General features: G+C 44.3%; 1 protein-coding gene across 3 annotated transcripts in view; it reads left to right on the top strand.

The window, feature by feature from the left end:
• LOC138638071 (mucin-4-like) overlaps nucleotides 1–12,054 on the top strand; it is a 369,132-nt gene that overhangs the window by 168,120 nt on the left and 188,958 nt on the right. For all 3 annotated transcript variants that reach the window (XM_069727053.1, XM_069727055.1, XM_069727054.1), the window contains exons 55-57: nucleotides 1,833–1,952; nucleotides 3,880–3,999; nucleotides 5,339–5,458. In XM_069727053.1, the coding sequence (XP_069583154.1) occupies nucleotides 1,833–1,952; nucleotides 3,880–3,999; nucleotides 5,339–5,458 (360 nt within the window). The remainder of the gene's footprint in view (nucleotides 1–1,832; nucleotides 1,953–3,879; nucleotides 4,000–5,338; nucleotides 5,459–12,054) is intronic.

Below are 12,054 nucleotides of genomic sequence, written 5' to 3'. Positions count from 1 at the left end.
GGTTCCTTCATCAGGTGGGGGGAGGAATACTAGTTGGCGACGTCACTGGCACAGGGCCTCTCATAGTACGCAAAAGTGTTGCTGCCGGTGGGAGGCGCCCCCGCCGTGCAAACACACCGCTGTACTTTGAGGGGCCCTGTGCCAGTGCCAATGCCAACAAGTGGGCCCCCCCTGCTTGCTCAGGATCACAGCACTTGCAAAGTTGAAATACTTACCTCTCCTTGCTCCACTGCCGTGACGTGGTCCAGATTTCCTGGGCCCACTAATTACTTGAACCAGCCCTACCCCACACAACTTTAGCCAAATGACCCCCAATTTCAAATGCCTTCCAATTATTATAAGGTAAATTACGCTTGACAAGCTTCATTAAGAAGAATGGATGGTTTTGACATTAAAATGGGCACTCTAGGTGTTTTCCTGGCCCCCACTCACTGCCGACTATGCTGCCCCATTGACTTGCATTGGGTTTCGTGTTTCGGTCGATCCCGACTTTACGTCATAATCGGCCGATTTCACTCGACCCGACTTTTGAGATAGTCGGGTTTCGCGAAACCCGGCTCGACTCTAAAAAGGTCAAGGTCGCTCAACTCTAGTGGTGGATGATCGCCGCATACTTAATTTGGTGAAGAAGAACCCGTTCACAACATCAACTGAAGTCCAGAACACTCCCAGTGAAGTAGGTGTATCTGTCTCTAAGTCAACAGTAAAGAGAAGACTCCATGACAGTAAATACAAAGGGTTCACATCTAGATGCAAACCATTCATCAATACCAAAAATAGACAGGCCAGAGTTAAATTTGCAGAAAAACACCTCAAGAAGCCAGCTCAGTTCTGGAAAAGTATTCTATGGACAGATGAGACAAAGATCAACCTGTACCAGAATGATGGGAAGAAAAAAGTTTGGAGAAGAAAGGGAACGGCACATGATCCAAGGCACACCACATCCTCTGTAAAACATGGTGGAGGCAACGTGATGGCATGGGCATGCATGGCTTTCAATGGCACTGGGTCACTTGTGTTTATTGATGACATAAGAGCAGACAAGAGTAGCCGGATGAATTCTGAAGTGTACCGGGATATACTTTCAGCCCAGATTCAGCCAAATGCTGCAAAGTTGATTGGACGGCGCTTCATAGTACAGATGGACAATGACCCCAAGCATACAGCCAAAGCTACCCAGGAGTTAATGAGTGCCAAAAAGTGGAACATTCTGCAATGGCCAAGTCAATCTCCAGATCTAAACCGAATTGAGCATGCATTTCACTTGCTCAAATCCAGACTTAAGACGGAAAGACCCACAAACAAGCAAGACCTGAAGGCTGCGACTGTAAAGGCCTGGCAAAGCATTAAGAAGGAGGAAACCCAGCGTTTGGTGATGTCCATGGGTTCCAGACTTAAGGCAGTGATTGCCTCCAAAGGATTTGCAACAAAATATTGAAAATAAAAATATTTTGTTTGGGTTATGTTTATTTGTCCAATTACTTTTGACCTCCTAAAATGTGGAGTGTTTGTAAAGAAATGTGTACAATTCCTACATTTTCTATCAGATATTTTTGTTCAACCCTTCAAATTAAACGTTACAATCTGCACTTGAATTCTGTTGTAGAGGTTTCATTTCAAATCCAATGTGGTGGCATGCAGAGCCCAACTCGCGAAAATTGTGTCACTGTCCAAATATTTCTGGCCCTAACTGTATGTCAAGTGATTGTAGACGTATTGATCGTGTCTTGCAAATTAACAAGTCATATGTTTCAGTAGTATATTTTTTTATTTTCAGATATACCTGCATTGTTGTATCCTCTGAAAACTCTTAAACCTTTTATATTGATCAGGTAACGAGACCCACTGTGATGATATTGATGAATGTGAGACCAGTAATATCTGCTCACCTAATGCAACCTGCACTAACACAATAGGAAGTTTAATCTGTACTTGTAAGGATGGATTCTCAGGTAAGCAAATGAATAATTACATTAAATTGTCTCTTTGGTATACAAGTAGCTTTGTCACTATCAGCGGCACTGATATCAGTGAGAGCTTGCAGTAGATTTCTCTTTATTCTTCCCATAAGACGAGAGCTGGTGTCAGAAAATGAAACATTTTATTTCCTGGCACCGCGTGTTGTCACCTCGGCTTTGTGTCCCACTAAATAGAAGGTCAAAGACATGACAACGGGTATCCGTGACTAATGTGAGCTCTAGTATAAAACCATTTACCTTACCTTATGACACCCCGGAGTAACGGCCACCTCCCCCTTTCCTGCGACAGAGGATTACCCCCTATTAAACACACCGGGGGGTAGCCTCAGGACTAAGGCGCGCCGGAGGCCGAGACCTCCGCGGCCGGGGTCCTGCTGGAGGGGCGATGGAGGCTCCGGTTACCGACCCCTGAAGCAGGCTGTTCACAGAAGCCTGCAGCCAATCCGTCCCTTGGGCGGCTGCTTCCACCCGGAGCTGCTGAAGCAAGGCCTCGACATCCATCGCTTGGGTACAAGGAGCTTCTCTTCTGTGGCTGGTGAGTACCCAAATGGTTGCCCCCTCCACGTGGCCACTCCCTTTTATATAGCCCCCCCTGCCCTGTCTCCGACCCCTCCTTCCTTTTTCAAATTCAAAAAACTCCGTCCCTCCTTTTAGCTTCTGTTAACCCTATAACCCCCCAACTTCCTACGAGCTCCCTATTGTCCCACGTCACCCTATCATGGCGGCCTCCCCCAAGGGCCAGAGGCCCAGTACGGCCTTTCTGAAAGGAGCTTAAAGTCCAAATGTAGACCCTGCACAATCCGTTCCTAACTGCTAAAGAGAGCAAACGTCTGCTCTGATGTAATTAAAAAGGCTAGTGATTGGCTGCAGCGGTCACATAATGTCACATGGATGTCAGGAGATCAATGATTCAAGACATAAAGATGTGTTTTAGAGTCCATATGAACCCTCATTAGAAGTTAAGAAGAGTTGTCCAGTATTGGACGATCCATGTAACTGTTTGGTAAAGTGCAGTTACTGACAGTCTTCTACATAAGTATCCTGACTAATATGCATACAATGAGGTGTACTTATTAATGGGTGTCAAAAGCAAACAGGTGACCTTAGATGTACATGTTAAATAACACTTTGATATACTGCTGTGCCGTAGAAAGGTAACATCATGCTCTTTTGAGATAGAAAAATAATATATTAGGTCTTATAAAGAATATTTAACTCCTTCTTTCTAAAATAAAGTGCTAGCAGTTCAAACTGAGCAATGACAACCACAGTGGTCTCCTGCTGACCCCAAGTTGTCATGCCAACCCATCTGCGACCCTCGGTCATGTAACACGGGTGCCGATGGGATGAGGTGCTTCCTGTGCGTGCATGTTAAAAGCCGCTGTCAGCGTTTGACAGCAGCACTTAACATGTTAACAGCCTTGGGTGAATTGCGATTCCACTCGCGGCTGTTGCAGGCACATGTCAGCTGATCAGATCAGCTGTCATGTGCAGGAAAAGGTGCGGGCTCATCGTCAGAGCCTGCGCCAAACAGGGCGAAGCGTCTAATGCCGGACTGTGTCCGTCATTGGATGATAAGGGGTTAAGCTATTGTGGGGTGTGTTCTTTTTCTGTGATGCATTACTCTTTGCTTATGATTGGGCAATGTACTCCATAGGGAAAAAGTTCATGTCCCCCACTGACAGCTCTGTAATAACAACAACTTGGTATCAATGAAAATGATCTCATTAGGTGCCAAATCATTTGTTTGTTAATATCTGTACAACAAAGTGACAAATTTAAAAAAAAAAAAAATTTTTTTTAATTTACTCTGAGGCTACTATCACATTTCGCATCTAGTTCAATGTGACAAAGTTGGTGAAAAGTTGTTTTTAACTGTAAAACATTTTTTATTAATTAGGTGATGGAATTCACTGTGAGGATATTGATGAATGTGAGACCAATAATTCCTGCTCACCTAATGCAACCTGCACTAACACAATAGGAAATTACACCTGTGCTTGTAATGATGGATTCTCAGGTGAGTTCTCTTTTTCCAGGTATTGAATTCTAATAATTATAAACAGATAAATCCATGGTTCTATTAAATATCTGATGGAATAATCTGTTGTTCTGGCTTATTGACATGTCATACATGATCTCTAATTTGTGTCCAGTCACTAATTCATACTTGTTTCTGATTTGCACAATAATCACTTGTTGAAATGTTTCAGGAATAATTTTTCACTTTCACATTTACCTCTGATGTTACAGATGTAGCATTCTTTAGCTTAACACATAATGCAGTAAAGGGGTTGTTCCCTTTCAGTTACATTTCGAAAGCAGACGGCAATAGAAGAAAACAAACTGAGCTGAACTCTCCTTCCCTGTGTCCACCCGTGAGTTCCCACCTCTGCTCCCATTGTCAGTCATTGGCTGAAGCAATGAAGTCATGGCTACAGAGCAACAGAGAATCTGCATGAGACAATAGTAAAAAGATAGAATCTTAAAAAAATAAAAAATCGTGATATTCTCACCTTCCGGCGTCCATCGTTGCCTCCCCCCTCCTCGCGATGCTCCCAGAGGCTCCCGTTCCCAGTAATGCCTCGCGGCAATGATCCCAGATGACGTAGCGGTCTCTCGAGACCACTATGTCATCACAGGTCATTATCGTAAGGCATTACTGGGAACGGGAGCATCACAAGGAGCAGGAAGGCTGCAGGGGCCACCGGAAGGTGAGAATATCACAATTTTTTATTTTAATTCTTTTTTAACAGGTATATGGTTCCTAGGGCCTGGGTACCAACTGCACATGATCCACTTACTTCCCGCATGGTGGGCATAGCCCCATGTGGGAAGTAAGAAGATCAATGCATTCCTATGTGTGCAGAATCCCCGCGATTCCGCACAAAGAATGAACATGCTGCGTTTTTTTCCAGAATGCGATTCCGCTGCGGGAAAAAACGCAGTATGTGCACAAAAAATGCGGAATGCATTAAAAATGATGGGGTGATTATGTAAGCATTTTTTAGCGTTTTTTTTCGGTGGAAAACGGCTAAAAAAATGCTAAAAATCCTGAACGTGTCTACATAGCCTAATAGGTGCATGGGTTACAGCCGCACCCGGACCCTGGGGTATAGGGGGCCCAGAAGGTACTTTCAGCCCATATGAGAAGAGGAATACTATTAAGCCCCAGTTATACTTGTGGGTCTCATTAGAGATGTTGCATTTGATTGCCAATATCTGCACAACAGAGCTGCAGAATACAGAAAAAAATATTTTAACTTACTCTGAGGCTACTATTACATTCTGTGTCTAGTTCAACGTCACAAAGTTGACGAAGAGTTCTTATTAAGTATAAAATATTTTATATTAATTAGGTGATGGAATCCACTGTGATGATATTAATGAATGTGAAGCCTATGATATCTGCTCACCTAATACAACCTGCAGTAACACAATAGGAAATTACACCTGTACTTGCAATGATGGATTCTCAGGTAAGTTCTCATTTTCCGGGTGTTGAATTATGATAATTATAAACAGATAAAGCCATGGTTCTATTAAAAATCTTATGGAATAAACTGTATTTCAGTCTAATCTACATGTCACATATAATTTCTAATTTTTGTCCAGTCATTAATTAATTATTGTTTATTGTTACTGATTTGCACAATAATCACTTGTTGAAATGTTTCAGGAATAATTTTTCACTTTCACATTTACCTCTGATGTTACAGATGTAGCATTCTTTAGCTTAACACATAATGCATTAAGCCTATGTGCACACGTTGCGGATTGGTGTGCGGATTTTTCCACACTGTGTTTGCAAAATCCACATTTAAACCGCACTACAGATTACCCGCGGATTTGCCACGGATTAACCGAAGTTTTTGTGCGTTTTTTGTGTGGATTCCACATGCGGTTTTACACCTGCGGATTCCTATTATGGAGCCGTTGTAAAACGCTGCTGAATCCGCACAAAGAATTGACATGCTGCAGAAAAAACACTGCTGCGTTTCCACGCGTTTTTTCCACAGCATGGGCACTGCGGATTTTGTTTTCCATACATTTACATGGTACTGTAAACGCTTGGAAAACAGCTGCAGATCCGCAGCGTCAAATCAGCCGTGGATCCGCAGCAAAACCCGCAACGTGTGCACATAGCCTAAAGGTGTTGTCGTTGTTCCCTTTCAGTTAAATTTCGATAGCAGACAGCTATAGAAGACAACAAAACGAGCTGAACTCTCCTTCCCTGTGTCCACCAGGGAGCTCCCATCTCTTCTCCCAGTGTCAGACATTGGCTGAAGCAATAAAGTCATGCTCTGAAGCATTTCGGCAGTGTCACAATGTTTTTGAAGCCGGGTGTACCTGAAGGGGGAGCCAGAGCCGTAGTTGTGGCTGTCATATAATGCTCGATCACGCCCTGGTCTCCCTCCACATACAGTACAGACCAAAAGTTTGGACACACCTGCTCATTTAAAGATTTTTCTGTATTTTCAGGACTATGAAAATGGTACATTCACACTGAAAGCATCAAAACTATGAATTAACACATGTGGAATTATATACTTAACAAAAAAGTGTGAAACAACTGAAAATATGTCTTATATTCTAGGTTCTTCAAAGTAGCCACTTTTTGCTTTGATGACTGCTTTGCACACCCATGGCATTCTCTTGATGAGCTTCAGGAGGTAGTCACCGGAAATGGTCTTCCAACAATTTTGAAAGAGTTCCCAGAGAGGCTTAGCCCTTGTTGGCTCTTTTGCCTTCACTCTGCGGTCCAGCTCACCCCAAACCATCTCGATTGGGTTCAGGTCTGGCGTAGCACCCCATCACTCTCCTTCTTGGTCAAATAGCCCTTACACAGCCTGGAGGTGTGTTTGGGGTCATTGTCCTGTTGAAAAATAAATGATGGTCCAACTAAACGCAAACCAGATGAAATAGCATGCCACTGCAAGATGTTTTGGTAGCCATGCTGGTTCTGTATGCCTTCAATTTTGAATAAATCCCCAACAGTGTCAACAGCAAACCACCCCCACACCATCACACCTCTTCCTCCATGCTTCACGGTGGGAACCAGGCATGTAGAGTCCATCCGTTCACCTTTTCTGCGTCACACAAAGACACGGTGGTTGTAACCAAAGATCTGAAATTTGGACTCATCAGACCAAAGCACAGATTTCCACTGGTCTAATGTCCATTCCTTGTGTTCTTTAGCCCAGACAAGTCTCTTCTGTTTGTTGCCTGTCCTTAGCAGTGATTTACTAGCAGCTATTTTACTATGAAGGCCTGCTGCACAAAATCTCCTCTTAACAGTTGTTGTAGAGATGTGTCTGCTGCTAGAACTCTGTGTGGCAATAACCTGGTCTCTAATCTGAGCTGCTGTTAACCTGCAAATTCTGAGGCTGTTGACTCGGATAAACTTATCCTCAGAAGCAGAGATCTTCCTTTCCTGGGGCAGTCCTCATGTGAGCCAGTTTCTTTGTAGCGCTTGATGGTTTTTGCAACTGCACTTGGGGACACTTTCAAAGTTTTCCCAATTTCCTGACTGACCTTCATTTCTTAAAGTAATGATGGCCACTTGTTTTTCTTTACTTAGCTGCTTTTTCTTGCCATAATACAAAGTCTGAGGGTATGTGTCCACTTTCAGGATGGCCGGCGGTATCGTCGGAGCGGCTTTGCCGCTCTGCGCTAAGCCCCGCCCCATTCTGGGATGCGATGATGCCGGATGTGTTCACAGCACACATCCGGCATCATCGCGCCCATCGCATAGGGCCCTGTGCTATATCTTGCGGCGACGCAGCGTCGCCGCAAGATATACGGACATGCTGCGATCTGAAAAGACGTGCAGCATGTCCGGAGTCGCAGGGCCGCCGCGTGCGTGTTACCACGCATAGTGGAGACGGGATTTCATTCAATCCCCTCCACTATGCTGTAACATCTGAACGCTGCGTGTCTGACGCTGCGGCTCTATGCAGCGTCAGACACGCAGCGTTTCCTGCACGTGGAAACATACCCTAACAGTCTATTCAGTAGGACTATCAGCTGTGTATCCACTAGACTTCTGCTCAACACAACTGATAGTCCCAACACCATTTATAAGGCAAGAAATCCCACTTATTAAACCTGACAGGGCACACCTGTAAAGTGAAAACCATTCCCGGTGACTACCTCTTGAAGCTCATCAAGAGAATGCCAAGAGTGTGCAAAACAGTCATCAAAGCAAAAGGTGGATACTTTGAAGAACCTAGAAAATAAGACATAATTTCAGCAGTTTCATACTTTTTTGTTAAGTATATAATTCCACATGTGTTAATTCATAGTTTTGATGCCTTCAGTGTGAATGTACAATTTTCACAGTCATGAAAATTGTTGTGAATTCTGTTGTCAAGCTCCCTCCTGTGGTCATGAATGGTACTTCAGCTTCTGAGTTTCCTTCCACAGGTGACGAGGTTAATTCGTTAGCTGGCTGCTCTATTTAACTATACTTAGATCATTGCTCCATGCCACCTGTCAATGTTCCAGTATTGGTCTAGTTCACTCCTGGATCGTTCTTGTGACCTGTCTTCCCAGCAGAAGCTAAGTTCCTGCTTGTTTTTCTTTGTTTGCTATTTTTCTGTCCAGCTTGCTATTTTGATTTTTGTCTTGCTTGCTGGAAGCTCTGGGACGCAGAGGGAGCGCCTCCGCACCGTGAGTCGGTGCGGAGGTTCTTTTGCGCCCTCTGCGTGGTCTTTTTGTAGTTTTTTGTGCTGACCGCAAAGTTACCTTTCCTATCCTCAGTCTGTTCAGTAAGTCGGGCCTCACTTTGCTAAATCTATTTCATCTCTGTGTTTGTATTTTCATCTTTACTCACAGTCATTATATGTGGGGGGCTGCCTTTTCCTTTGGGAAATTTCTCTGAGGCAAGGTAGGCTTTATTTTTCTATCTTCAGGGCTAGCTAGTTCCTTAGGCTGTGCCGAGTTGCATAAGGAGCGTTAGGAGCAATCCACAGCTATTTCTAGTGTGTGTGATAGGATTAGGGATTGCGGTCAGCAGAGTTCCCACGTCTAAGAGCTCGTCCTATATTATTTGTAACTATCAGGTCATTCAGTGTGCTCTTAACCACCAGGTCCATTATTGTCCTTCCCACCAGGTCATAACAGTACAGGTGACCCAAAGTATTAATGCATCTCAATAGAGGGATAAGAGAAGTTCTGAGACCATTTTTTTTTCTTTGCAGTGTGTTTTGTCTCTCTTTTCCCCTTTACCTCTGGGTGGTTCAGGATACAGGTGTAGATATGGACATTCAAGGTCTGTCCTCTTGTATGAATAATCTCACTGCAAGGGTGCAAAACATTCAAGATTTTGTGGTTCAGAATCCGATGTTAGAGCCTAGGATTCCAATTCCTGATTTGTTTTTTGGGGATAGATCTAAGTTTCTGAATTTCAAAAATAATTGTAAATTGTTTCTTGCTCTGAAACCTGGCTCCTCAGGTGACCCTGTTCAACAAGTGAAAATCATTATTTCTTTGTTACGTGGCGACCCTCAAGACTGGGCATTTTCCCTTGCGCCAGGAGATCCGGCATTGCGTGATGTTGATGCGTTTTTTCTGGCGCTCGGATTGCTTTATGATGAACCAAATTCAGTGGATCAGGCAGAGAAAATCTTGCTGGCTCTGTGTCAGGGTCAGGATGAGGTAGAGATATATTGTCACAAGTTTAGGAAGTGGTCTGTACTCACTCAATGGAATGAGTGTGCCCTGGCAGCAATTTTCAGAAAGGGTCTCTCTGAAGCCCTTAAGGATGTCATGGTGGGATTTCCCATGCCTGCTGGTCTGAATGAGTCTATGTCTTTGGCCATTCAGATCGATCGACGCTTGCGTGAGCGTAAAGCTGTGCACCATTTGGCGGTATTATCTGAGCATAGACCTGAGCCTATGCAATGTGGTAGGACTTTGACCAGAGCTGAACGGCAAGAACACAGACGTCGGAATGGGCTGTGTTTTTACTGTGGTGATTCCACTCATGCTATCTCCGATTGTCCTAAGCGCACTAAGCGTTTCGCTAGGTCTGCCACCATTGGTACGGTATAGTCGAAATTTCTTTTGTCCGTTACTCTGATTTGCTCTTTGTCATCCTATTCTGTTATGGCATTTGTGGATTCAGGCGCTGCCTTGAATTTGATGGACTTGGAGTTTGCCAGGCGCTGTGGTATTTTCTTGGAGCCCTTGCAGTATCCTATTCCATTGAGAGGAATTGATGCTACGCCTTTGGCCAAGAATAAGCCTCAGTATTGGACCCAATTGACCATGTGCATGGCTCCTGCACATCAGGAGGATATTCGCTTTTTGGTGTTGCATAATCTGCATGATGTGGTCGTTTTGGGGTTGCCATGGCTACAGGTCCATAATCCAGTATTGGATTGGAAATCAATGTCTGTGTCCAGCTGGGGTTGTCAGGGGGTACATGGTGATGTTCCATTTTTGTCTATTTCATCATCCACCCCTTCTGAAGTCCCAGAGTTTTTGTCGGATTACCGGGATGTATTTGATGAGCCCAAATCCAGTGCCCTACATCCTCATAGGGATTGCGATTGTGCTATCAATTTGATTCCTGGTAGTAAGTTTCCTAAGGGCCGACTGTTCAATTTATCTGTGCCAGAGCACGCCGCTATGCGGAGTTATGTCAAGGAATCCTTGGAGAAAGGTCATATTCGCCCGTCGTCGTCACCATTGGGAGCTGGGTTCTTTTTTGTGGCCAAGAAGGATGGTTCTTTGAGACCTTGTATTGATTACCGCCTTCTTAATAAGATCACAGTCAAATTTCAGTATCCTTTGCCGCTGCTGTCTGATTTATTTGCTCGGATTAAGGGGGCTTGTTGGTTCACCAAGATAGATCTTCGTGGTGCGTATAATCTTGTGCGTATTAAACAGGGCGATGAATGGAAAACAGCATTTAATACGCCCGAGGGCCATTTTGAGTACCTGGTTATGCCATTCGGGATTTCCAATGCTCCATCAGTATTTCAGTCCTTTATGCATGACATCTTCCGAGAGTACCTGGATAAATTCCTGATTGTATATTTGGATGATATTTTGGTCTTTTCGGATGATTGGGAGTCTCACGAGAAGCAGGTCAGAATGGTGTTCCAGGTCCTTTGTGCGAATTCTTTGTTTGTGAAAGGGTCAAAGTGTCTCTTTGGAGTTCAGAAGGTTTCATTTTTGGGTTTCATTTTTTCCCCTTCTACTATCGAGATGGACCCTGTTAAAGTCCAGGCCATTTATGATTGGACTCAGCCGACATCTGTGAAGAGTCTGCAAATGTTCCTGGGCTTTGATAATTTTTATCGTCGCTTCATCAGTAATTTTTCTAGTGTTGCTAAACCGTTGACTGATTTGACCAAGAAGGGTGCTGATGTGGTCAATTGGTCTTCTGCGGCTGTGGAAGCTTTTCAGGAGTTGAAGCGTCGTTTTTCTTCTGCCCCTGTGTTTTGCCAGCCAGATGTTTCGCTCCCGTTTCAGGTCGAGGTTGATGCTTCTGAGATTGGAGCAGGGGCTGTTTTGTCACAGAGAATTACTGATGGCTCGGTGATGAAACCATGTGCCTCCTTTTCTAGAAAATTTTCGCCGGCTGAGCGCAATTATGATGTTGGCAATCGAGAGTTGTTGGCCATGAAGTGGGCATTCGAGGAGTGGCGCCATTGGCTTGAAGGAGCCAAGCATCGCGTGGTGGTCTTGACGGATCACAAGAATTTGACTTATCTCGAGTCTGCCAAACGGTTGAATCCTAGACAGGCTCGTTGGTCGCTATTTTTCTCCTGCTTTGATTTTGTGGTTTTGTACCTTCCAGGCTCTAAGAATGTGAAGGCTGATGCCCTGTCAAGGAGTTTTGTGCCCGACTCTCCGGGTGTTCCTGAGCCGGTGGGTATTCTCAAAGAGGGGGTAATTTTGTCTGCCATCTCCCCTGATTTGCGGCGGGTGCTGCAAAAATTTCAGGCTGATAGACCTGACCGTTGCCTAGCGGAGAAACTGTTTGTCCCTGATAAATGGACTAGTAGAGTTATCTCTGAGGTTCATTGTTCGGTGTTGGCTGGTCATCCTGGAATCTTTGGTA

This window comes from Ranitomeya imitator, chromosome 5, assembly GCF_032444005.1.
Source record: "Ranitomeya imitator isolate aRanImi1 chromosome 5, aRanImi1.pri, whole genome shotgun sequence".
NCBI lineage: Eukaryota > Metazoa > Chordata > Amphibia > Anura > Dendrobatidae > Ranitomeya > Ranitomeya imitator.
The sequence above is the reverse complement of the archived record's forward strand: the minus strand, read 5'-3'. Positions and strand labels throughout refer to the sequence as shown.